The sequence below is a fragment of the Pteronotus mesoamericanus genome, unplaced genomic scaffold (genome assembly GCF_021234165.1).
Source record: "Pteronotus mesoamericanus isolate MK-2021 breed Mesoamerican mustached bat unplaced genomic scaffold, CSHL_Meso_final contig_90, whole genome shotgun sequence".
In the NCBI taxonomy this organism is placed as follows: domain Eukaryota; kingdom Metazoa; phylum Chordata; class Mammalia; order Chiroptera; family Mormoopidae; genus Pteronotus; species Pteronotus mesoamericanus.
This window is the reverse complement of record NW_026555277.1, coordinates 45216758-45242150: the sequence shown is the minus strand read 5'-3', so window position 1 is coordinate 45242150 and position 25393 is coordinate 45216758. Positions and strand designations below refer to the sequence as shown.

The window sequence follows — 25393 nt, the reverse complement described above, 5'->3', positions numbered from 1 at the left end:
CCCTATGGGTTTCACTTGAGTTTTCTGAGCCCATCGGTCAGTTTCACTGTATTCCAGGGGCCAGAGTAGAGGGAAGGGAGTCGGGGAACAGAGATCAAACAAAGCAAAGGGGGGCCTAATCTCAATGGCAAACCTGGCTTTGGCCTAGACACCATCCCATGCTTGTTGTCCCCATGGTCCGAGTGGAGCGACTGCAGCGTGACCTGCGGGAAGGGCATGCGGACCCGCCAGCGGATGCTCAAGTCTCTGGCCGAGCTCGGGGACTGTAATGAGGAGCTGGAGCAGGTGGAGAAGTGCATGCTGCCCGAATGCCGTAAGTCCTGGAGCTCTCGCAAGCCCACTGCTCCGTCCTCCATAAGCCAGCCCTGTGCGGGATCACACTGCTGGGCCATGAAGTCCAGCCGTTCACTGGGAAGGGAGAAGGAGCATGGATTTGGACCTCTGTGTTAGCAAAGTTATTTAAACTCTCAATCTTCTTGTTAGCAATGAGGATCCCACTGCCATCTACAAAGCACACAAACTGCAAGTTGCTATGGAGCCTAAATGGGAGACTTAGATGAAAAACTCTTCGCACAAGGCTCTGTAAACCTTAGTTCTTTCCCTCCCCCACACCCCCCATCCCCAGTTAGGGGCTGTCTGGATCAATGGATTTTCCAAGCTTTTTCATTTTATTCCTCCCTCTCACCATTTTATTTATCCATGACCAGAGGGTGGACATTGAATTAGTGACTCCAGTGCTCTCGCAGCCATGATAAGACCAGCCAGCAGGAGAACAAGCCAAGGGCTCAAAAGCTCGCTGCTCACCCCCATCTCCTCCAAAATCTCTGGGATCAGCTGTATGTACTACATGAGGACTAATCTCCAAGGGGAGAGAGCCTGTGTTTCTGGCTAGTCTCCCAAGAGAGCTTCTCTTTTAGGTGTTGAAACATGAGACACACTCAGCTATGATCTGCTTTTTGGCTTCCTCTGAAATGCACTAGCAGTCGTTCATGCTTCCTCTCCCTTATTACTCAGGCTGCTTGCCCAGATTCAGATCCAGTCCAGAAACTCACAAAGCAAAGCAAGAGGCTCTGAACACATCTGCAAAGTGTCCCCTACCCCCACAAGCCTTCTTGAGCCACAGAGAGGCCACAGAATGTGGGTTATAACCTGGGTACCAATCCTGCCTCTGCTGCCTATGAACCAAGTGGGCTGGGTGAAGGCAGTCGGCCTCTTGGAGCCTTGGTTTCTTCTGTGAAATGACATAACAGCACCTGCTTTGCATTTCTCACAGGCTTGTGTTCAGAGGTTCAAAGGAGAGTGTAAGTGACCATATCTCGTTTCAGACATGAGATACACTCATGCCCATCTGTGTCTTGCCAGCCATTGATTGTGAGCTCACTGAGTGGTCCCAGTGGTCAGAATGTAACAAGTCATGCGGGAAAGGCCATGTGATTCGAACCCGGATGATCCAAATGGAGCCTCAGTTTGGAGGCGCACCCTGCCCAGAGACTGTGCAGCGAAGAAAGTGCCGCGTCCGGAAATGCCGAAATCCATCCATCCAGAAGCTGCGCTGGAGAGAGGCCCGGGAGAGCCGGAGGAATGAGCAGCTGCGCGAAGAGTCCGATGGGGAGCATTTCCCAGGTACTGATCCCGAGTGGGAGGCTGATGTTCAGGGAGATGTCAAAGAGGGGAATTAGAGTGGGTCTTGAAAAACCGGCAAGAGTTTGCCAGTTAGAGAAGGGCGTCCCAAGCGGCAGGATGAGGAATTGCAAAGCCACAGAGATACCAACGAGTGGGTGCAGATGGAGCAGAGTGCAAGGGGACAGGCAGGAAGCCAGGACGGAGTGGTGGGGACCAGACCAGGAGGGGTCTAGTGGCCTGCTGAGGATTTAAAACTTGGTTCTATAAAACGTTTTAAGCAAGAGTGACTTTCACAGACAGGTTGAGGTGGCAAAACAGAGGCATAGAGGCAAGTTATTCAATTTAGTTTGTAGCCTAGAAAAGAGATCATGTGCCACTCTCCTCCAGCATAATGTGAGGGAGTTTCAGGATTTAACCAAGTTCCATGCCTGAGGCTTCGCTGCTGAATAAGTTACTCCAAGCCAAGACTGCCAATCCCCAGATCCATGAACAATGAGTTGGGAAGACCCATAGTTCACTCTTGGGTACAGGTCAGGGGATGCATGGTCTCTAGATTCCATAGAGTGGGCGAGGAAGGTGCCCATGTAAACATGAGGGTTAAGAATATATTGACTTTGACTGTTTTTAAAAACACAGCTCAAATTACCCCTTTTTCTTCTCTCCTCCTTAAGGCATTCCATCTAGGGCGATGAGAAATGCACGTATGAGGAGCTGCCTGAGAGAGTTCATGATCTTTCCAATAGGAAGCTGTTTGCATACCAGAATGTTGTCTGTTATACATAGTAGTCAGTCTGCCAGTCAACATTCATTTAAGCCCAACCATGTTCTAGACAATCACTATGCCACGATCTTCTCCTTCATGAAACTTAGCTTAGTATAGAATGATCATTAGTTGGTTCTACAAAGCAGTTATATATGGAGCACCAAGGAAACTTCTTTTTAAAGATCTAACCTAATATCTGGGGGTCAGGGAAGTTTTCTTTGGGAAGGACACGTTTATGTAGGAAAAATAAATTAGACTTGAGTTTACTTAGTATTTGCGTGGCTAAGTGTTTGGGGAGCAAAGCATTAAGAGAAAGAAGTGATTAATTGCACAACTTCAGTGGTTGCTGCATTAACAACCCACCCCAAAACAGTAGCTATTTAAAACAGTCATTTATTAACATGACCCTGTGGCTCAGTTGGACATGTCTTCTGTGGTCCAGCTTAGGCTCATTCATGTGGTAACCGTCAGCAGCTGGCTCAGCGGCGGCTGGAAGGTTTATTCTGGCCTCACCTGCATCTCTGGGGTCTCAGCTAGGGTGGCTGGGGTCTCTCCCCCACCCCCCTCCATGATCTTCCCAACAGTCTAGTCAGGCTTTTTTACATGGTGGCGGAAGGGTCCCCAGCGCCTTTTTCAAGCCATGTTTGCTCGTGTCCCATTGGCCAAAGCAAGTCATATAATCAAGCCCAGATTCAAGAGGTAGACAACCAGACTGCCCCTTGGTGGGAGGAGCTGCAAAGTATTTGCCGTCATCACCGGTGAACTAACAGGTCCCTAATAAGGACTCAGCATTATTTAATTCAACAATTCATTACACACAAGAGCAGTGGAGAAGCCCAGATTGGACAGTTGTTAAGTACTTGAGTTCGGCCCCTGTGTTCTGTCCCCAATTTCTGTTAACCTAACCTTCTCTCGCTCTCAGGCTGTAGGATGCGCCCGTGGACAGCCTGGTCGGAATGCACCAAACTGTGTGGAGGCGGGATTCAGGAACGCTACATGACTGTAAAGAAGAGGTTCAAAAGCTCCCAGTTTACCAGCTGCAAAGACAAGAAGGAGATCAGAGCCTGCAATGTTCACCCTTGTTAGCAAGGGTCCAAGCGTTCCAGGGCTGCACTCCAGATTCCAGAGGCACCAGTGGCTGGATCGTTTGTTTGCTCGTTTGTTTAAGGCAATGTAAATCGTGTACACTAGTTTTCGTTTCTGCCGCGTCATTTGCCCAGTAGTCTTGCGGACGCCAGGGACACCCTTTCTGTATACTTCTTGGTAGGCACAGGCTGAGTAGGGCTCCCTCATCTCCAGCCAGCCCTGCTCCAGCAGAGACATGGGTAGTGTCAGCCACCCTGGACCAAACAGAAATGTGTCCCTCTGGAGCATCCACCTGGGCGCAGGACAGAGACCCTGGCCTCCGTAAGAGGCAACTGTGTCTGGAAGTGACTCCATGCCTCAGTCTGGGGGTGCAGCAGGGAACATGTCCCCTCGGATAGAGAGAGCAGATTCCTTCCTTCTCCTCTTTGGCCAGCTCTCTCTAGCAGGAAGCCATGTTTCCTCATCTTTGTTTCCCTTAGCAGAGCTTTAGGTCCCCTGTTGAGCCTCCTCAGTCATCAGTAGTTCTTGGGGGAAAACAGAGCTGGTAAAAGCAGAGCTGATAGGTGTGAAAAGGAGCACTTATGTGGGATGGCTTTCTTCTTTCACTGAGAAAGTCTGAGTATTTATCTCACCTCCTAATCCTGGTTCCCATATACCCCAATGGAAATGACGGCTGTTTCATTTGAATGTAAGGTTGCCAGTTCTTATACCCGATGCAAAGGATGACTAAGTCCACAAAGAATTTTTCCCTTGTTTTGGGGGTTTTATTTTATGTTTTGCCACAATCTTCCAAGGAAGCCAGCCTAATGAAGTTTCCAGTACCAGATCCTTAAGAGAACCAAGGCCAAGGCAGCAAATGTGGCCTTGCCAGCGGTTCCAAACCTGAGTTTTAAAAATCTTCCCACATGCATCCAGACTTTTAAGTTGCTAAGTCTCCCCACAGCCCATCAAGATGTTCCTTTAACAAAAATACTATCTCTTTAAAGGGTTTTTTTTTAGTTATAAAATTTTATGTGTAGAAAGAGCCTTGCTTTCTTCTATAGAAAAGTGTTGCAAAGCCCTTTAGAAGAAAAGGTAGAAATCTAGAGAGAGAGAGAAAAAAAAAAAAAGAGTATGACAGAATCAAGCTGGGCAAAAAAATCCAGTGGGAAGTCAAACCTAGGCCAGCTCCCCACTGGAGGGCTCTGGTCCTCGACCCAGCCCTGGGGAAGGCCCGGTTTCCCCGCCCCTCCCCAGCACTCACAAGTACACCAAATGCAAGGAGACTGACTACCAAGGATTAGTGTAAAAGGACATTTTACTGGGTGGAGCCCATCGGCAGTTTTTACCCATTCACTTGTTGTTAAAATTAGTTTCATTTCTGTTGCAGGTCTTTTTTCATTATGCTTAATCCAAATATGTATCATGGATGAGATGCATACAATGCTTTGAATACACTATTTTAAGAATTTGCATTAAACACATCAGGATATTTCCAAACACAACATATATGTGCTATAGTCTTGAATCTGTATTATTTTCTTTAACACAAGAGAGACTGTTCAATAAAAACCTCATTTGGGTCTGTCTTTTGTGTTTTTACACTAATTGAGTGTGTGGAAGGCTGGGTCTGTTTACCGTTGTTATCCACCTCAATCATTCTGCTAAAGATATAGTTTTTGCTCCCTCATTCTGGAGGGGCCATTGTTACATCTCCAAGTTTCTGGAGCTTTGTTTCCAACGTTATTGTTGTAGCCCTTAAATGAACTTTCTGTCTCCCACAAAGGAACATAATATAAAGAAATAAGAGGTTTAATTTTCTACTTGGACAAAAAAGAGTCAACACAGAATCAACACTTCGGCAACATTGCTCTTAGCTATCAAGAGGCATACTTACTATTAACCTATGAAAATCAAGTTCCTTAAGATGGTGATTCCTAAGTAACATTAAGGACAAGCCACCCTAGTGCCTCCTGTTTTTATGTGGTCCCTATTGGGTGCATTTTTAACCCTTATTTGGGAGAGTTAACACCAGGTAACTGGCTAAAGGCTGAGAATGGGGCACATCTTTCCTGTTAACGTGAGTGTTATTTCTTTTGCTTACGATAGTTTATATAAGAAACGTCAAATCTCTTTTTTACCAAAGTCTTGTGTTAGGTGATTTATAGTTTTTCTGGTTAACCAACCATTTTGGAAATAAAGACTTTTTACTACAAAAATGAAATCTGTTTGGACTTCCACTTGAGATGGTAAACAGATCATAAGACGCCCAGTAAAAATTGCCACATAAAGAGCAGCTGTAATTGTTGTATACATTTTTATCAATGCCAAACCAGTTGTAATCCACTTGATATCCACATTGTAAGATTACAGGAAGTTCAGAGACATAGTCCCTAGCCAGACACTGGGTCACTCGCCTGTCACCTCGCCAATGCATTATTTGAAGGAAAACTGTTGTAGCAAATGAGAATAAAGCCTGGGTTTCTTTGGACCCAAAATTTAAAACAATTAAAGATTTTGTGTTGTTTTTAAGTCGAACTTTGTGTATTAAATATGTTCTAGGCACACTCCAAGTCTGTGTACTTCTTCCAGGAAGTAAAACATTCCCACATGAAACTCAGTCCAGGTCAAGTCCATGGCTAAAATGTCCACACACTAAAATTCCCCATGTCAAATTATTCCTGTGACCTAACAAAAAGCCCACACTTTTCAGGCAAGTATAAAGGGGTTCAATATTAAAAGTGTACCAGGGCTGTACGGTCATTACCTTTTTTCCCAAAGTTAAATATTTATATCTTAAAGGAAAGGATACTATTGTCCAAATAAGACTAACCGGTAAGTGTTTAATCCCTAATCACAACACAGAATCAAGGATGACACAGACATTCCACTATTTAGTCACTTGGTACCACTAATTTTGACAGAATGATTCGTTTTTGTTCTTCCTATTGCCCAACATCGAGAATGAATGAAAATAAAAGTTCCTTTTGAAAATGAATGAGATGCTCTAACAAACTATAAATAGCACCTGAATGCTAATGAGCATGAAATCTATAAGCAAGAGATCTGTACTAAAATGTCAAATTTAAATAATGACACCCTTGATTTAGACACCCTGTCGGGTTGGAAGGTTTTAATACACTCTGCAGGGCAGAGACGCAGAAGGTGTGTAACAGTCAAGCCAGGGAACCTGCGTTCCAACACTGCTGTGCCCCTGAAAAGCTGTGAGAGCAGGGACCAGCTATTTTACCTTCTGTGGCCTCAGGCTTTTCTTTTTCTTTTCTTTTTTTTAAAGGGAGAGAGAGAGAGAGACATCGACTTTTTTGTTCCACTCATTTCCACATTCATTGGTTGATTCCTGTATGTGCCCTACAGAGATGGAACCTGCAACCTTGATGTATCTGGATGATGCTCTAGCCAACAGAGCCACCCAGCCCTCAGGCTTTCATAGAAGCTTTCTTCCCCCAGAGGGTCCCCCATCCCACCTCCACAGTCTAGCCAAGTCTCATTTTGAGAGCACATGCTGATGGTATCCTGACATGGGAGTCACTGAAAGCCAGTTTCACCCCATCAGTCTCTCGGGTCCCCCGTTTTCTGTTGAAGCAGCTTGAGTTGCATGCTTGTCACTTACAGCCGAAAATGTCCTGATCAATCAAATACACATGCAATACTTTTACCCAGGTATCATCAGAGCAAAATGCAACTTCAGACTTTCCACTTAAAATTCATGTCATAAACTAGCATTCATTCACATTTTCTCATATTGCTCTAAGTTCTTCAAAAAACTCAGATTACGTTCTTAACTACTTCCTGGCTTTAGAATTGATTTGTAATAGCTCTCATATTTTAAGCAGTTACGTGTTTAAAGACTTCTCCTTTATTTCAAATAATCTTAAGTATTAGCAGAAGGGAAAAGGGCAAACACTGTATTCAAGATTACTAACTCCGTGACAATAGCTGGAGCGAATAAAAGTAAGAGTTTCTATTTTTTTCTATTATTGGCACGCAATGCCTACTGCATGATCTTAACCTGGGATTTACCAGCCTATCTGAAAAGTCAGAGGGCCACGTGTGAAAAACACCTGCATCTCCTGCTCCCTCACCTTCTACACCAGTGCTACTCAAAGCGGGACTTGCAGACCGAGAACATCCACGTTCCTTACCATCCTACAATGAGATGCAGAAACTGAAAGCAAGCACTCAAAGTTTTATAACAATTTGACACTGCACGATATCCAAGAGTATTTATTTTTCTAGTAAATTCATTTTTTACTACATTTAGCAGAAGTATCAGTCCATGAGAGTAAAGATGAAAGATTTTTAAAAACTAGCTCTTCACTGCAGACGGTCCGGGGAGCGCTGCACTGGGTCTCTCCCAGTCACCAGTCAGGAAAGGACGGCTGCACAAAAACCCCAGGCTTTCGAATCTCTCTAGTGCTTAACTATCACAGCAGTATCCACCTCCAGGCCTGTATACCTACATGTCTACAATTCAGTACCCTGCACTGGCTCTTTTTCTCACTCCTCTAACATCCTACCCTACCAAGCAAGGTAACTGCCCCCTTTGCCCTCTGATTTTGCTACAGAATTTTTCGTAAGAGTAGCTCACACTGACTTCCTCTACTTCCCTGCCCTCCAATCACACTTCAATCTACTACAATCTGCTATGCACAACCGGATGACAGACACAAATCTCTGAGTCATCAGCAACCTCTGAACGAGCACTGCCGCTTCATACTCCCTGGTCCTAACACGGCTCTTCACCGCCCCCTCGCCATGCTTGACAGGCAGTCTCCTGGCTATTTCTCCAGGTTCTAGCTGTGTCTCTTGGCTTCCTGCCGCCTCTTAATCTTCTACCCTCATAGTTCATTTTCCTCAAAATTTCTACCCTTGGACTTTCCCTCACACACATTCTTCCTACTTCAATCTATTTCCACCTCTTAGATAATTAGCTCAAAACAGATACAAATTCCAAATCTGCACTTCTAATCCTCGCCTCTTCTGAGGCTATTTCCAAAAGCCTCCTGGACTAGCCCTGTATGTAATCGGCACAACCGCCATCTATTTCAGTCACTAGAGGGCTGCCTGTGTTCCCTATTCATTCATCAAATGGTTTTTCTGCACATGCCAGGAAATGCGGGCACAGCAGTAAACACAGCAGACGTGGTTCTGTCCTCACAGAGCTTATGGCACTGAGGTGGCAGGTCAGGAAAGACACACAAGTTATGACAGGTGGTAAGTGTCCTTCAGTAAATACAGGGCAGTGTGATACTACAAGAAGTGATCAAGAGGCCTCTCTGAGGATGTGGCATCCAAGTCAACAGCACAAGGATAAAGCAGTTTATTGGAATAGTGGAGTGAAGGAACTGATTTGGAAAATACACTGTGTTCTAGAGTGTAACAAAGCACATCAACTTGAATGTAAGTAAGAAGCAGGGATATGACAGTTCCTTGTACACTATGGTGAGACATTTAGGTATCAGTCCAAGTGCATCCAGACAACAGATTTTAAGCAGCAGTTTAACATTTACAGTCTAAAAAATATCCCTTGGCCACACTGAAATACCAGTTTGGGGGGACAAAATGGAAATAAATAGACTAGTTCAGGGGTCATTGTAGTAACCTGGGTGTGAGATGAGGGGCTTAGACAAAAGTGGCTGAAGTGGAAAGAGGACAGATTCCGTGATTCCAATAACCTCTTACCTGATCACCCTTCCTTAAGTCTACACCTCTCTGCTGCTCATACCCCCTAGGTAAGTCCTAGGCACCCCTTGTTCCGAATCCTTGATAGTTTCCCATTCTAGACAGATGGACCAACCTGCTTAAAGCCTTCCACAACCCAAGCTGAGTCTACTGTACCTTTTTTTTGCCCATTATACTGAATATCCTTTTAGGTTAAGGTTCCCAGCCCAAAATACACCTTGCATTCTGCCAACCTAGTGCCTTTGCCCAGGCTTTTTCCCAGTCTCTCCACCTCCTCTCTTCCCCACCCCAAATCCTACCAATCCGCGGAGCTCCAGCTAAAACACCACCTCTAATTAAGTGGCTTCCTCAGATTTCCCAGGAGGAATATACCACTTCTGCTGAACCTGATGACTTGCTGCATGCTTCTCATACTCTGCCTTAACTCGACAGCTCCGGCATTTGTTTTTTTCACTCCTCCTCTTCCTCTACTAGATACTGAGGAATTTGTAGGAAGAAAAAGCTCCAATGTATCTGTCTCCCCAGAACACCTAGTAAAGATTTGTAGAAAAAAATCTGTTTAAATTAAAATACCTTTTCTCTAAAAAGTACTTTGAAACTTTATAAATAGTCACTGGTTAAATATTCCTAAGTGGTCAAGTGATACTGAAGGTGACTACTTTATCATCACCTCCTCATTTACCTGCCAATCACCTGTTCAATGGGATTATTATGTATAGGAATGGAGAAAGAAATAAAGTGGAGTAAGTGTTGATGAAAAGTTAGAAGAGAAACAGGGTAGATCTTAAGTATACACAACCTTGTGCCATCAAATTTTAAAAGTCAAATGATAAAGAAACCAATTTATATTCTAAAACTCGAAAACCTCAAATTTAAAGAATCATCAATGTAAGATATACAGCAATAAGGCATAGTTCCAACTCTAAAATATTATAAATCTTTAAACAATATAGGGAGAAAATTCCGAGGACAAATATTCATGATTGTCAATTCAGGAAATCCTATTTGAAAGAATTTCCAAATATATACAGCAACAGAAACATAAGAGATTCTAAAGTTAGAAACACAACCTCAAATGCTAAATGTGCTAAAGAGCAAGATTGGCAAACCGTGGCCCGCAGATCAAATCCTGTCTGCCATCTGTTTTTGAACAGAAAGACTTTTACAGTCTTAAGTGAATCTTTAAAAATTCAAGAGATTAATATTTCCTGACATATGGAAATGATTGAATTACAAATTTCAGTGTCCACAAAAAACGCTGTACTGGAACACAGCCATGTTCACTCATTCAGCTATACATTGTTGACGGCTGCGGCAGCGCTACGATGGCACAGAGACCGCAGGGCCCACAATGCCCAAGGTGACATTTACTATCCAGCCCTTGACAGAAAAGTCCGCTAACCCCTCAGCTATAGAGAAAAGAGTTCATGTCATAGATTAAGGCGACTACAAGGCACCTCTGACTGTATGAGGGAAATCAAGTAGGAGAGACTTCAGCTTTCACCCACGGTGAACATGAGCCAGATTTACCCTCCTGCCTTAGACAATCAGGAAACTGGAGTAAATATTTGAAACAATTGCTTTCTGACATACACCAAGCAGCACGGGACTACAACCCCTGATGGAAGAGAAACAAGTAAGGCAACCCTTAAAATTGCACTGGGCTTCAGCCTAGAGGCGTGCTCCAGGCTGCAGATCGGGCGAGGAATTCTAAACAGGGCACAAATGTGTCCCTCAGCTGAAAAGACAGACACTGGAGATCAGGGAGTTTGAGGCAGGTGAAATTGCAGGGCGAGGTTCTAGAAAGGAGAGAGCTGCACAGAAAAAGAACTCTGAAAACATGCATAGGGTCAATGAGTCTTCGTTGAATATTAAGATATGCATGTATAGAGTGAAACTCCAGTTAGCTGACCACAGAATGATGCAGGAGCTGTGAACAGAACAGTCCCCATAGCTCCCATGGCCTGTTTGTTTCAGATCCCACTAACTAAATAGGAAAGTCCTCATTGATTAATCAAGGCATTTGGTAGAGACCCCGAAACGGACCACACCTCTTAGTGGAACTAAACTATTCTAGGAAATAAACTACTTGAGACTGCATGAAGCTTAAAAGCAGGCTTTAAAAGGATCAAACTGAACTGTAAGTAAATTAACCAACTGCCAGAACAAAGCCCAGGAATCTTTAGATTAATACAACAAAATCTAGGCACCCAACATAAAATACACTGTCTAGCATCCCATCAAAACTTAGCAGACATGCAAAAAAGCAAGAAACTGTGACCTATAACTAAAGAATTAGTCAATAGAACGGATCCAAAAATGGCAGAGACGATGGGATCAGCAAAAAAGAACCCAACAGCTATTTATAGCCATGTTCAAATATTCAAAGCAGCAGGAGAATTAAGCTCTATAGAAAGTTATCTTTGAGAGACTGTTTTCAAAACTCCCAAGGATGGTACACAGCTAGTACCATTCTAGGTGCAAAGAAGAGAAGTTAGTTTATTACATGCAACAGATAAGGTATTAGACTCAATTCTCTGGACACCCAGTTGGGAGATGCTGGGTAAATACACAAACATAATGAGGAAAGAAAGAGAAGATAATAAAAAGAACCAAACAGAACTTCTAGAGAAGAAAAAAAAGTATGATATGAAAATTTCTTTGGATGGGATCACTGACAGATTAAGAAGTAAAAGTTAGGGAACTTCAAGATATAGCAATAAAATTTATCCCAAATGAAGCACAGAGAGGGAAAGAAAACAAAAAGCAAAGTGAGATAACAAAATTTAACTTTCAGACTGCTTTGCTACAAATCATCTATTCAAAATAAAATAAAAGGTTTCCCATTAAATCTGGATATTATGTAGACAGTCTCATGCTATCTGAAATTACCCACGATAAACAAAAAACTTTCCCAACTGAAAGCACTAACAAGGATACACGATAGTGCTACAGTATCAAAAGCCACCAGATAAATGTGGTATCTTACTGGGCAATAATTATAATTAACATTCAAATAAATTCGTGTGCTTTGCTTCAGTTGTTTTAGGCTTCATCCTCAAATGAACTGCTCTCTCCTCTACAGTTGGGGTTCTCTTCAGGAGCACTTTAGAGGAAAAGTTTAAGAAAACACTGACTTAAGGAAATACTCAAGAAGTCACTAAGAACCAGTTCACCTACTAAATGACCAATATTGACTTTTAGATTCAAAGCCTAAAGGAATGTTGGGCAAAGGCTTAGAGCTATTAAAGTAAGTTTCCTCCACCAGTCACTCCTTCAGGAAACCGCCAAAATAACAAGTCATCAAGCAGCATCTTGTGATAACACAACAATTTTAATTCTAGCACCTGAAGCTATACAAGGGTACCCTTTATAAACCTCATGGGACTGTTGTACACGTTTAATAAAGTGACAACTGTGCAATACCACTTAGTATGTCAAAATCAAGAACATACTTTTGAATTGTTTAAACACAATCCACAGAATTAGAAACAAAATCAGGAGCCATCCACAGTTACACTAATTGTCGATTTAAAGTTTTACACATACTACTTGATATAACAATCAAATCTCTAGTAGGGACGTTGAGAGTGATTTCAGATCCTCATCCTGTTGCACTCTGTTGGGAAGGTTTCTTGAGTAGCTGTGACTGGCCAGAGGTGGGTGTGACCAGGACCAGAACAGCAGGTAAAGTTCTACCACAGCTTCTGTAGTTTTCACGTTTTTTCTTTGTCAGTTAAAAGTGAACAGTGAGAATTAAATACTTATCTTTACATATACACAAGGTATGCTGTGAAAGCATAGTTGCTTACAAACATATAAAAATACTTGTTAACTAGTTTGATAAGAAAATAATGTATAAAAGTATATAGCAAAAACATTAATCATCTCTGACTCTGGAAAGATCAATTCCATATTTTATATTACAAACAAAAACAGTTTTAGTTTTTGTGAATCCCTTATCCAGAAATACTTACAAAGGAAGACAGACATAAATTCTTTATTTTTACTCTCAACAAGGTTGTGAAAAGACTTAAATTAGAAAACCAAGCGCACTGAAATGCCTAAGTCAAGAATGAGTCCAAATATTTTGCCATACAGAATATTTCCATCTAGAAGAGGAGTAATATTAAAGACTTTTAAAGTAGTTTTTAATTCATAAATACATAGGCATTTTGGTATTTTGGCTACTGGAAAACAAAGGCTGTAAAGGTCTGAGATGTCTCACTTCTGAGGAGTCAATTCAGTGTATTTAAGGTAACTGAAGGTGACATCAAAAGTTTCAGATAGACAAAAATTCACATTTAAAAAGAAAACCTCCCCATGTTTCTATTTAGAGTAACAGTAGGCAACATGATTCCAGAAGTTAAAAGTTATTTCAAAACCTATGACTTCAGCTTGGCAAACAGCTTACATACCAAATCTGATTCATCCTTATTAAAATGTAAGCCCTTCAAAAAGAATGTGTCTGTGTACAGATATATATTTTAAAATAATCCGATAATCTTTGAAGCAGCCTTAGTGTTTCCTTTAAATCTGTCTTGAAATGACCATAGGATTAGCTTCACGGAAAGGATTAGCCAGCTTCTTGGTCTAAGGCTACCGCAGTGATCATTTGTCTAAGGCTAGAAAGGTACCAAGGTGACGTAAACTGTAAGGAAAGAAGATGAGGGCTCTTCCTGGCAGTTGGTAGCTAAAACTCAAGGGATTCTTAGAAAATGACACAATGGCAGCCTTTCTTGTCTTTTTCTTTCCGCGATGGTTCTGGTGAAGGAGGACATTCCTGCTCTTGAAATTTCCTGTAAGACAGAAACATCTACATATAGTTGCCTTCTTGGTAATATATTATTACAAATGCAGGTTGTTTTTGGGTAAGTCTAGTGTATGTGCATATGCTTTTCAATGCTAAATTTCAATTATGGAACCAAAGCAAACCTGGGGGCAGAGGGGGAACTCGCAAATGCTTCAACAACACCCGCATAAGCAGGCTGTCCAAGTTTCACTGATGGTGAGTCTTAAATCAGATAAGATGCTGAACCCAGTATCTCTAAGTCCCCCCCATAATTTAAAATTCCATGATTCTAAGGCAGCGATTTTCAACCTTTTCATCTCATGGCACACATGAACGAATTACTAAAATTCTGCGGCACACCGAAACAATCTATTTTTTACCGACCTGACCGAAGAAAGGGATAATTTTGCATTCACACCAACGCCTATTGTTAACGTTGGCTGTTGTCCTTTTTTATTTTTTATTTGACAATCAAAGGGAAAAGAGGTCAGTGCACCTTGACTAAATAGTCAGGTACTGCATGTTTTAAAAATTCTTGCAGCACATCAGCTGAAAATTGCTGCTCTAAGATATACTTAAGAATAAACATCCTTAACTAGAATACAACATAAAATTATCCTTTTGAAGTATTACAGTACTTATCCATATCCTACCACTTATTAGCTATAAACCAGTATTATACAAGTTAGCTGACCTCTCTGAACCTTGATGTTTAGAAGGGAATAGTAAAAACCCACCTTTTACGGTTGCTATGAGGAATACAAAAGATCTTGTTATGTTTAAATGCCTAACAGCACCTGGCATTCAAAGTCCCCTTTATCTACCCTTACTCCTGACTGATTGATGGATATAGATACTGAGGATCAAAACCAGACAAAACGCTTCAAAATGTCAGTGAAAATTTTAAGAACTAATTTGTCTGTGTGTTAAAATATGCATAACATAAAATTTACCATTTTAACCATTTTTAAGGCTACAGTTCAGTGGCATATAAATATATTCACAATGTCATACAACTATCACTACCATTTATCAGCAAAGCTCTTTCATCTCGCAAAATTCAGTCTGTATTCATTAAAAAATAACAGACCTCAGACTTTTAACTAGTACTAAAAAAAATCCCCAAAATAGAATCTCTATCTCATCCCCGACCCCATAAAGAGGACACTCTAGCAAGAGGCTAAAAGTTACAAAAAGCCCATAGTTCAGATGTCAATTCAGCTTAGACACAATTAATACAAGCCCACTCCACATGCCTGTCAAACTATCTAACTAGCAGAGAAACCAGTAGATCTAGAGAGCAGAGGGTAAAAGTAGGGGCAGACATAGACTCAAAATAATCAAATCAAACCCTCCTGCCCCCATATGCAACTCAATCTGTCTGACACGCAAGCATGTACAGTAACTCCAGTGACCTCACCCATCACCTCAAGCTTCCTAGAACTCATTAACACTTTCTGAACCACAGGGGCCTGCTGGGCCTGCTGGGCCAGCTAACAGAAAGACTCTTTGTAGTCTGACCAGTATACTTCACGGCCCGTGGGGATGCTGAATCGCTATCATTCATTTAGCTTACTCTTTGCTGGCAGGAGCTGGTAAGAAGCAAAGCTAAGAGCACAGGCTCTGGAATCAGGGATACGGATTCGAGTCCCAGTTCTGCCATTCACTGTGTGTAAGTTTTGGACAAGTTATCTAACCTCTCTGTACCTGTCTCCTCCTCTGAAAGTGGGGATAAATGAAAGTATTTTGCTCACTGGGTGGAGGTGAGGATTAAATCTGAGGCACTCAGCACAGGATCCGACAGAAACTACCACTCAAATGCAACTGCTGTCATCACCACCTTCATACCACCGCCACCTCTGCACGTGGCACAGACTGTTTTCAAAATCACTGTGTGTGCCACCTACTTCACTATAATTAAATTAGGCTTTATATGGAGGAAATACCTAGAATATAATATGTACTTAATTAAAATTTTTAACACACCATGTGCATTAATCCCTAGAATAGAATCACTCCTATATATAATATCCTTTCTTACTAAAAAACATTTAATGGGTTTTTTTTCCAATTTACGGTTTTTAAAAGCACGGTGTCAAATTCAATAAATTAAAGTAAATTTCTAGAATGTGTTTTGCTTACCTTATCACCCGGACAAGTTCATGGAAAGCCTGATCTACGTTCATCCTAATCTTTGCTGACGCCTCCATGTAAGTCACCTTCAGTTGTCGTGCCAATTGTTGTCCTTCCTCTTGTGTTACCTGAAATTCCAAGAGGTGTGTTAACAACTAGACCTGCTCCATCGAACCCCTGGCCACAGGATGCACTGTTAATCCACCCAGAGGTCAAGCTGGTTTGTCACAGATGAACCAAGAGACTTCATAACTCAACATACTGAAGCCCAGCTCTGCAGAATAACTCATAGAAGAACGAACCTGTGGCAGGAACAAGATTTCAGCCTAGTGATTACTCAAAAAGTATTAAATACAACAGTGATAAGTTCTGGGAAGGTACTATGAGAGTCACAAGGTGCTATGCGTATTTATAACCCTGCTGGGATCCGGGAAAGCTTCCCGAAGAAGTTGTATCTAAGCTAAAAACTAAATAAAGAATACAGAACTAGCTGGAGGTGGGGTGAGGAAGTATCCCTGACAAAGTGGAAATGGCACCTGTGAGTGCCGGCCACAGTGGCAAATGAGCTTTCTGAGTCCCCATAACTGAGAGAAGCCTAGAATGGCCGGAATACAGCAAGCTAGGAAAGAAACTGGCAAGAGGTGAGGATGAAGAGGAGGACTAGCCTCAAGAGGGGCCTTTTTCAATTCTGTCCCTGGCACATATATGGGAAAAAAGAATCATAAATAGGATCACAAGCCCTTACAATGCCTTCCTTACACTAAGGAGGCAAAGGTAGGTAGGCAAGGAAGGGGGCCACAGCTGATGACACAGAAAATGGAAGGCTGGAATAAGGAAACATTAACTGTCTAAGTAAATGCCTTATATATTTTAAAGGTGAAAGGTCAGAATAGTGATATTTGTCTAAAATTATTAAACTATATTACATTTACATTATATAATGGGGCTGAAAAGTTATGTTTTGAAAAAGTGACTTTTACTGCTGTCATTAGCACAAAAGTAAACACTTGCAGAAAAGTTAGAAAATAAATATAGGGGGGAAAAAAGAAAAGAAAGTTTAGGAGCCCATCACCCACAGAGAACCACATTCTTCTGGTTTTTCAATGATGCACATTTTTCTCTACAAAAACTCGATGGTAACTTTTGTATATTTGCATTATACCCTGGAAATACACTAAAGTCATTTATTTAGGTGTTCTTTTGTAAATGCCATAGGCTTCTTCTACTGAGTCTATTTTCGGTGTCATTTCTGGGTCTGTTTCTATTCATTGTGTTTTTCTTATTATGAGTCATATTTTCCTGCTTCTTTACATGCCTGGTAATTTTTGAGTGAATGCTTGCTTGGGTACTGGATTTTTACCTATTGGGTCCTGGATAGTTTGTATTCCTACAAATATTTTGCCCTCTCTTTTGATTCAGTTATTTAGAAAGTTTGAGCCTTTTGGTTACACAGCGCCAGAACAGTCAATCTAGGGCTAGTTTTGCCCCGCTACCAGAAGAAACAAAACCCTTCTGAGCCCACCACTCGGTACCCCAAGAATTCAAGCCTTTCCACTCTCGCTAATAAGACTATGAATTATTTCTGACCCTATCTGAGCTCAGGGTATTGTTCTCTCTAATCTTTTCAGGCAGTTTGTTTTCCCATCTTAATATTCCACTCCCAAAATCCAGCAACCTCAGTGAAATGTCATTAGGTTATTACAAAATTCATGCATAGAGACATCTAACAAGAGTTAAAACTTCATAATATTTTATACCCTGTTATGTTCAAAAAGGGCGGCAGGCAGTTTTCAAGTTTATGTAATTTTTACATTTATCCTTCTATTCAAAATAGCCTATGTACCCATAACACCTTTGGCTTTGAATTATAAATCAATCAAATCAAACAATTAACAACAGATAAGGAAGCCAAGTAAGAAAAGAAAGCCTCACCAAGCCAAGAATTCAGAAAGAACAATATCTATTTTTTAAAAACTCAGCATGGTAACTTCCTTCCTATAAAAATACCCCCATTCTGTCAAATTCTCTGCCCTCTTCCTGGGAGAGACCTCCCAACTCTATCCTCTTAATTTGTTTCTTACTTCAAGACTCAGGCAATCAGAAATTTCTCCTTAGTGTTAATGCTATTCTAGCATAGCACGCCAGTGACAAAAGTCTGAACACACCATGCTATACTACACTTTTTCGTTTTGTTTTCTCGCTCTCCTGCCATTATGTCCTTTGTAGCTAGGGAATACGGTCTATTGGAAAATCTAGAGCCTAGAAGAGTACAAAGTAGTTAACTGAATAAACATATGTTAATGAATATCACCAATCATACACCTTGAAGTAAAAGATGATATAGGAAGAAAAACAGAAATAAATACTTGACACACGCCAATCTCAACAACTTGTTTCATTAATATAATTTTGACCAGGGGGCGGAGAACCGATGTCCTTAAGACGTTTGCTATCTGGCTTTCTGCTCAATTATTCTTCAAAAGGCAGTTCGCCCTATCCCTCCTACATAACGTAATTCAGTCAGAGGGGAACAGCAAATGACCTATTTTTATACACAGTAAGGAAAGTAACAAATTAATCATCTACATGATAAAACAATCCCACTGCTAAGCTTTTTATGTGCTTCATTTATTTATTTTTAAAGCATGGTCTCACACCATTGTCTTCCAGGAATCGAGGTTAGCTAAGTTCATAAAACCACATTTCTGGTCAAGAACTCTCTAACCACACATGAAGGTGCTGTTGAGCCCACTGCTGCAGCCTTATTTTAACTAACAAGTACAAATAGCACTGCTCCTACCAAAGCAAACAAAAATGAACAAAAAACCCCACGCAGAACAAAGCAAAGCCACAGCACCGTGAAGCCAGAAATCAAGAGAAGACTGGAAAGAAAGCTCACAAACAATGATCTCTGAGGTTCCCCAACTCAGAATTTTTAAAATATGTCAGCTACTCAGCCTTATCTCCTGGATATTCGGATTTGGTAGATCTGAGCCTTATCTAGAAATGCTTTGTTTTAAACCACCAAGGCAAATCTGATACAACACATTCACTGATGTACATGTACGAACCTCCATTGAGACTCAGTTCAAAGGCACAAAAGAGTATTAGCAGATATCCACAACAATATGAACTTATCTAGTACTGTATGTTTCCAAAGAGAGAAGGATAAAATGGGAAGGATAAGAGCAATTTTATTAATAGAAACCGGGTTTAACTGAAACAAACCACGACATCTGTAATACTCAGGGATGTGTCCAGTTAATGAATAACCTAAGTTTATAGAAGCAAAACTAGTTTTTCAAAAATACCTATTATGTAGAAAGTTATCACAATAGCACCACATCTTGATTCGTCGATGCCCTGATTCATTCATTCAGCAAATATTTATTAAGTGCATATCTTTGTTCTATGTGCTAAGAACAAACATAAACAAAACCAACAGGTGGAAACTGAGAAGTTCTCTCAATGCATTTACTTTGAGTCAATGGTTTACAAACCTTTTAGGTGCAGACAAGGCACAAACAGGTATGGCTAGAAGACCCTTACTCTATTGTCAGAGAGGGATGGGCTCTTTTTCCTGGGAGGCTGCAGGGGTCCAGGTACTGGCAGAAAGGAGAGCTGGAAGTTAGTACACTTTGCTATCTATTATTGCAAGTGTAACGGGTTCTTGAATTGACAAGGGCCACTAGCAATTAAACACCTAACAAAGGGGAAAGAAAAAGGGTAATCTAAGGTAAGCCAGAAAAAAAAAAAAAGAGGATAAAAACAGTGCATTCTAGACATGGATGTGTGAAGGACAAGGAATTTGAAATCAGAGGTAACATGAAGTCCACAGTCCAAGACCACGCGCTGCCAGGCTAAGTCTCAGCATCAGTGCTGTCGTATCTCCTGCTTTTACATGTCAGCAAAGGGGAAGCAAACCGTGTGCCTATGTTTTCTCCTTACACCCTGGACAGGATAAACAAAATGATCGATGTATCTCTAAGAGGCCAGGTATGTGGTAATGCTAAATAACCATTCAAATTCTACAAATCTCTTTTTACTTAATGTAAACTTCAGTGACTTAGTTTTTTTCTACTGCTCTGTCATCAGTGTCTGAAAAAAGTGTTCAATAAAGATTAGATGGATGGGTGAAATGGAAGCACCAAGTCTACGGAGATACAAAAGCAGAACCTAAAACGAAGCAGGCAAAGCCTCTTCTGGCCAAATTCCCCTCTCTGGTGGGTCCACAGTCTCAAAAGCCAGTAAAAGGAAGGCCCAAGGCTGACCCACAAACTCAGAGAACATGGGAATTTGGCACTTGCTATGAAAGAGAAAACAGGCTAGAAGCTAGAGTAAGTCCGAAGGATCATGTCTAAGGCAAAGGCAGAAAAGAACAAAGCTAGATCAACGACTACAAACAAGCCTGACCAGTTACTAAGAACACAGAAACGACCAAAATGCAAGCATTTCTAACCAGGGGTAAATGAGTTTTTATGGGGTCCCTGTGGCCTGTCTGGGCTCAGGTGGTAGAGCAATTAAGAATGCCAAGACATTACAGAACATCACCTTTAATTCTTAAGAGATTTTTAAAAGGTAGCAATTTTTAGCATAACATCGTAACTTCAAATGTACTGAGTTGGCCCTCAAGGCTGGAAGGCATGTTTGTCTTTGTTCATCCCTGGGCCCAAAGATACCCTAGAAAGATAAAACAAGAAGGAGCCAAGAAAGGCCATTGTGGAAGAGGAGAGAGAAGGGGAGGGAATGGTGTTCCAGAGCTACGTAAACAGTGTTTCAAAAAGGAGAATGTGAGCAACTGTGTCAAATGTCACTGACATCTGCGCAAGTGGTGACCTTGACTGGGGCACTGTGTGCCTGAAGTCAGTGCAAGCAAGAATGGCAGGGAAGAAGGTAGAGAGAGCAAGTGCAGATGATGCTTTTAAGGAGTTTTGCTATTGAGGAGGAGCAGCACAAAAGCACTCATAGAGGCATGTGAGATTAAGAAAAAATTTTTGCTAAAATTCCTTTTTGTTTTAAAGATGAGATCCATTGTAGCATGGTGTATGCTGATGGGAATGATCATGTGGGAGAGAAATGGACCAAATGGGATGGAACAATAATTGCTGGAGAGGTGCCCACACGCTGGTGAGAAAGAACAGGACCCAGTCCTACTGAGGGGGCTGGTCATACAGAGATGAAGAGTTTATTCACGTAAGCCGGGGAAGGAGGACTTGAGGGGGGACATGTGCCCTGAGATTAGTTCATGTAGAGGTGGGAACATGTAGAAACTTCTCAGTGAAATAGAAAAATAACACTCATCACAAACTGAGAGTAAAGAAGGGGAAGAAAGCGTTGTAAGTTTAAGAATAGAAAGTATGTCATAATCATCCAGTCAAGTGGGAAATGAATGGACTGGGAAATGCGAGGTTTCCAGTCGGCTCTACAGGCAGTGGTCATGACTTTAAAGCGAGAGCAGCTAACGTGCTGGAGTGCATGTGTGAAGGAACCTAGAAAAGAACAGACGAAGCATATGAAGAAATAACATTTTTCTTTGTACCTAACCTTCAGAGAATAGACTCTAAAGGAGTGAACAGAAATGAAGCAGTCAGGTTTCAGCTACCTGCTTTTCTCCCTTGAATATACACATCTGAGCTTTCAGTACACACATAACTTATGTTTAAGGCAGAGAAATAGAGAAAATATTACTCCAAGCTACCTGCATGTCTTTAAGGTGATGGAAATATGAAATTTATTATTCCCTGTATTGTTTCTCACCACCTTGTTTTACTTTTATAAAAAGAAAAAAACTTAAGATGAAAAACCTTTAAGTCTCTGGTAAAAAAAAATGGCTGAAATGCCACAGTATGTTGACTATCTGCAGGCAGATGGAAACCACACACCAAATACTGGCCATCTTCAATATACAGATGACTTAAACATAACTCATACAGAACCCTTGCCCCAACTAATCACATTTGGTCCTGCTGGCATACGCTCCCCTACCTTCACTAATCTGTCACCACCTGTTCTAGAGACCTTCACCTCACCCCAGGCCCATTCCTTCCCTGGAGTCACCATCATGAAAACTTTTCTGAAAAACGTATTTCTACAATCAGGGCAGAAAGACATTACAGTGAGATAGGAAAGAGAATCTCTTGCTTGCTGCAGAGCTACTTTGCCATTATTTCCCAGATCCAACGATATATGTATGTCTTTCTACAAGCAGAAAAGACTGAGAAGAGCAGCAGGCAGGTTCTGCTGGGTAACACTCACTAACTATAATTAGGTTTAGAAACCCTGAAGGAAATGACCCAAAGAAATAAAAAATAAGTTTAAAAAAATGGATGGACTATTGACTCTAGGTCTAAGATGTGGGCAATGCGCCCTGGCTGGTGTGGCTCAGTGCACCAAAGGGTCGCTGGTTTGATTCCCAATCAGAGCACATGCCTGGGTTGTGGGCCAGGTCCCCAGTAGGGGGCATGTAAGAGGCAACCACACATTGATGTTTCTCTCCCTATCTCCCTTCCTTCCCCTCTCTCTAAAAATAAATAAATAAAATAAAATAAAAAAGTGAGCAATGCCATATTTTAAATTATATTCAAACAGTTTATACTGGTTTGAAATGTAGATCAAATTTTTTACCTTAACTTTATAATAATTAAGATTTGAAAGAGATCTAGCAGTAAAATTTATTCTATATCAAATATCATCAGTAAACATTTCTAAATTTTAGCATTAGAATAATATTCTTGTAAGTTCATGATTTAAACTTGGTATACTTTCAACAAAAATTTTACAAAGAGAGTACACAAATCAAAGGTTATGTTTTAGGTAGTTAACTAAAAAAATGGAAGGCTGTCCTCAGTGCTGTTTATTAAGCAATTTTTCCTGATGTTTGTACATTTTAAACAAAATCTTAAGACTCTGTTAACATAAGGTTATACAAAAACAAAAAAGAACTTAAATATCAGCAAAAGTTAGGCAATAATTTAAACAATTCTATTCCAGATGTGGGGTAGAGAATAATAAAAGATCTAAAAGAAATAAAGAAGCATAAATTTACATATCACCTTGTTTCCTCACCCACACAGAGATGAGTAAACAATATATACCAAAATTTTTTTAAATTAAATGTGAAACAGAATGGTAGAGAAACAAGTGAGTATAAACCAGCCTTCAACTAAATACCAAAAATATTCTCTTCTTTGCTGGTTATTGGGTAGATCTAGCCAGTGTGAAAAAGTTAACAGAAAATTCAGCCATTTAATGAGACTCAAAAAAAAAAAAGAAAGAAAAATCAAATACCGTAATTTAAATCAAATCTGTTCTCTAAATGAAGGTAATTTAGTATTAATACTGAATAAATTAGGCCTTTAGGGGTAACTTTAAGATTATCTAACTAAATTAGAGTTTTGGATGTCACCCAAGAAATTATAACATGTGAACTGAGCTGGCACAAATACTTGCAGGCTTATATAGTCCACTGGATTTCGATGCAAAAAAATTTGAATATTTAATTTCCCCAAATCTATTTCCTTTCAATTTCTCACCTATTGTGATTCAGTAAAACCTGTGCCAAGTATGCCAAACTCGGCACAGTTTTTTTTTTTACTAAAGCACTTTCAATTGTTACATTAAATACATCCATTCACTTACACATCAACAACACGTTTCCCAAATGCAAAATTCCTTCTCACCTGTCTTTGATGATCCAGATCTGCTTTGTTACCAATTAAAATCATTGGAAACTCATCACGATCCTTTACTCTGAGAATTTGCCTTTGAAACTTATAGATTTCTTCAAAACTAAAAACACAAAAACAAATTAATCAATCTGGCCAAGTAGCAGCTCCGTCCCATGCCCCATTTAGTACTCTATTTCCTTTTCCATTTTTATAAACACAGGAAACTCCAAATTCAATAAAACAGGGGTCTAGACTGAAGAGTAGATCTGTATTTTAATATTGATACAAACCTGCCTCTATCTGTGACTGAAAAGACCAACAGGAAACCCTCGCCAGTTCTCATATACTGTTCTCTCATGGCTCCAAACTCTTCTTGTCCTGCTGTATCTAGAACTAAAGAAAAAACAACAAATGTAACCGTGTTTGTGTTTTCATTTTACAAATGGCATCCCCACAAAGGCAGGCCCAATTAATGTGGATCCTTTAGAGCAAGTTACACTCAGTGTAATCCTCTTAGTACTTTATTCTAAATACTAAAGACAAATACATTCTAATGGCAGCCATTTCAGAATTATCTTCATCAGTACAGGTTGATTTTGTAGTTAGAATATATTAGCATACCAATCACAAGGTTAAAAATATCAACTACATCTAGGCAGATGGGAGTCAAAGAACCTCTGAAATCATTTGAATGATTATCTCCTCCATGAAAAGAACTGAAAAAGATACCTATAAACTCAAAAAGAAACTTTGCTCTACCCTACAAATACCATACTTAAAGTGCAAGTGAATGTATTTCTTCAGCTCTGTGAAAGAAGTTAAAAGAACAGGGCTTTCTTTTGTAGAGAGGTGAAATGTTTGCCAAGCAAAAAACACTATTTGCTAAAGCCTCTGTGCTGTAAATTGCTATATATAGCAAGTTAACAAATATTGAAGCTCTACTTTATTCACTTCATCCATTTTAAGCTTCACCAAAAGGTAGTGACCAGAAAAAAAAAAATCCTTCGATGCTCTAAATTAAAATTACAGTGGCCAGAGAGTGGGAGAGACATAACAGTTAGTCTGTCAGTAGCTGTGGACCAGGACTGACAAAAGACTACTCCCATTCCTCCATATCTGCTGGAATTTAGGATTAATTTCCAGGTCGCTACTTCCGCGATTACCCCAGAGAGAGACTGGCCGAGCTCCACAGGGTCCCAGAAGCCTCCACTCCTCGTTTACGTGAGAGCTTTCGAACCTGCTGCCCACCACTGATCCCCAGGCACTGAACTTCTTCCCTGGACTCTTATCCCAGAACAAGCTCACTTCATTTTCTCCCAACCCCTTTGTCTATAAATAATGTAAATCCTTTTTAGAAGGACTTACCTCTTTCTCCTCCCCACCCCAACACATACTGTGTGAAACCGCCTGCACAACTCCAGATGACACGCTGTCTTTCCCCCCCAACCATCGCTGGTGGTTTAGATTCCATGCCCCAAGATTGGTCTTTTTTTGCTAGTGAAAGCCGAACAAACCCTTTCTTTTAAAAAAGACTTCCAACCATGGAAGTGAAATTTTTTGTTTAACAGTGAGAAGAGCTGAAACCTCACAGGTTTTTTCCAAACGTCCCCCAAAAAATACAACTTCACGTTACAATGTTACATGACT

The 25393-nt window shown here is 40.7% G+C and overlaps 2 protein-coding genes across 2 annotated transcripts in view; one reads left to right on the top strand and one right to left on the bottom strand.

Annotated features, from left to right (window-relative positions):
• SPON1 (spondin 1) overlaps positions 1–3695 on the top strand; it is a 252251-nt gene extending 248556 nt beyond the window's left edge. The window contains exons 14-16 of the mRNA XM_054586072.1: positions 149–313; positions 1363–1623; positions 3309–3695. Of these exons, the coding sequence (XP_054442047.1) occupies positions 149–313; positions 1363–1623; positions 3309–3472 (590 nt within the window). The 3' untranslated portion in view covers positions 3473–3695. The remainder of the gene's footprint in view (positions 1–148; positions 314–1362; positions 1624–3308) is intronic.
• An 8810-nt stretch (positions 3696–12505) lies between these two features.
• The window catches only part of RRAS2 (RAS related 2), a 72310-nt gene continuing 59422 nt past the window's right edge, over positions 12506–25393 (bottom strand). The window contains exons 3-6 of the mRNA XM_054586071.1: positions 24037–24139; positions 23759–23867; positions 16089–16207; positions 12506–13953 (exon numbers count right to left, since the gene is read on the bottom strand). Coding sequence (XP_054442046.1) covers positions 13866–13953; positions 16089–16207; positions 23759–23867; positions 24037–24139 — 419 coding nt within the window. The 3' untranslated portion in view covers positions 12506–13865. The remainder of the gene's footprint in view (positions 13954–16088; positions 16208–23758; positions 23868–24036; positions 24140–25393) is intronic.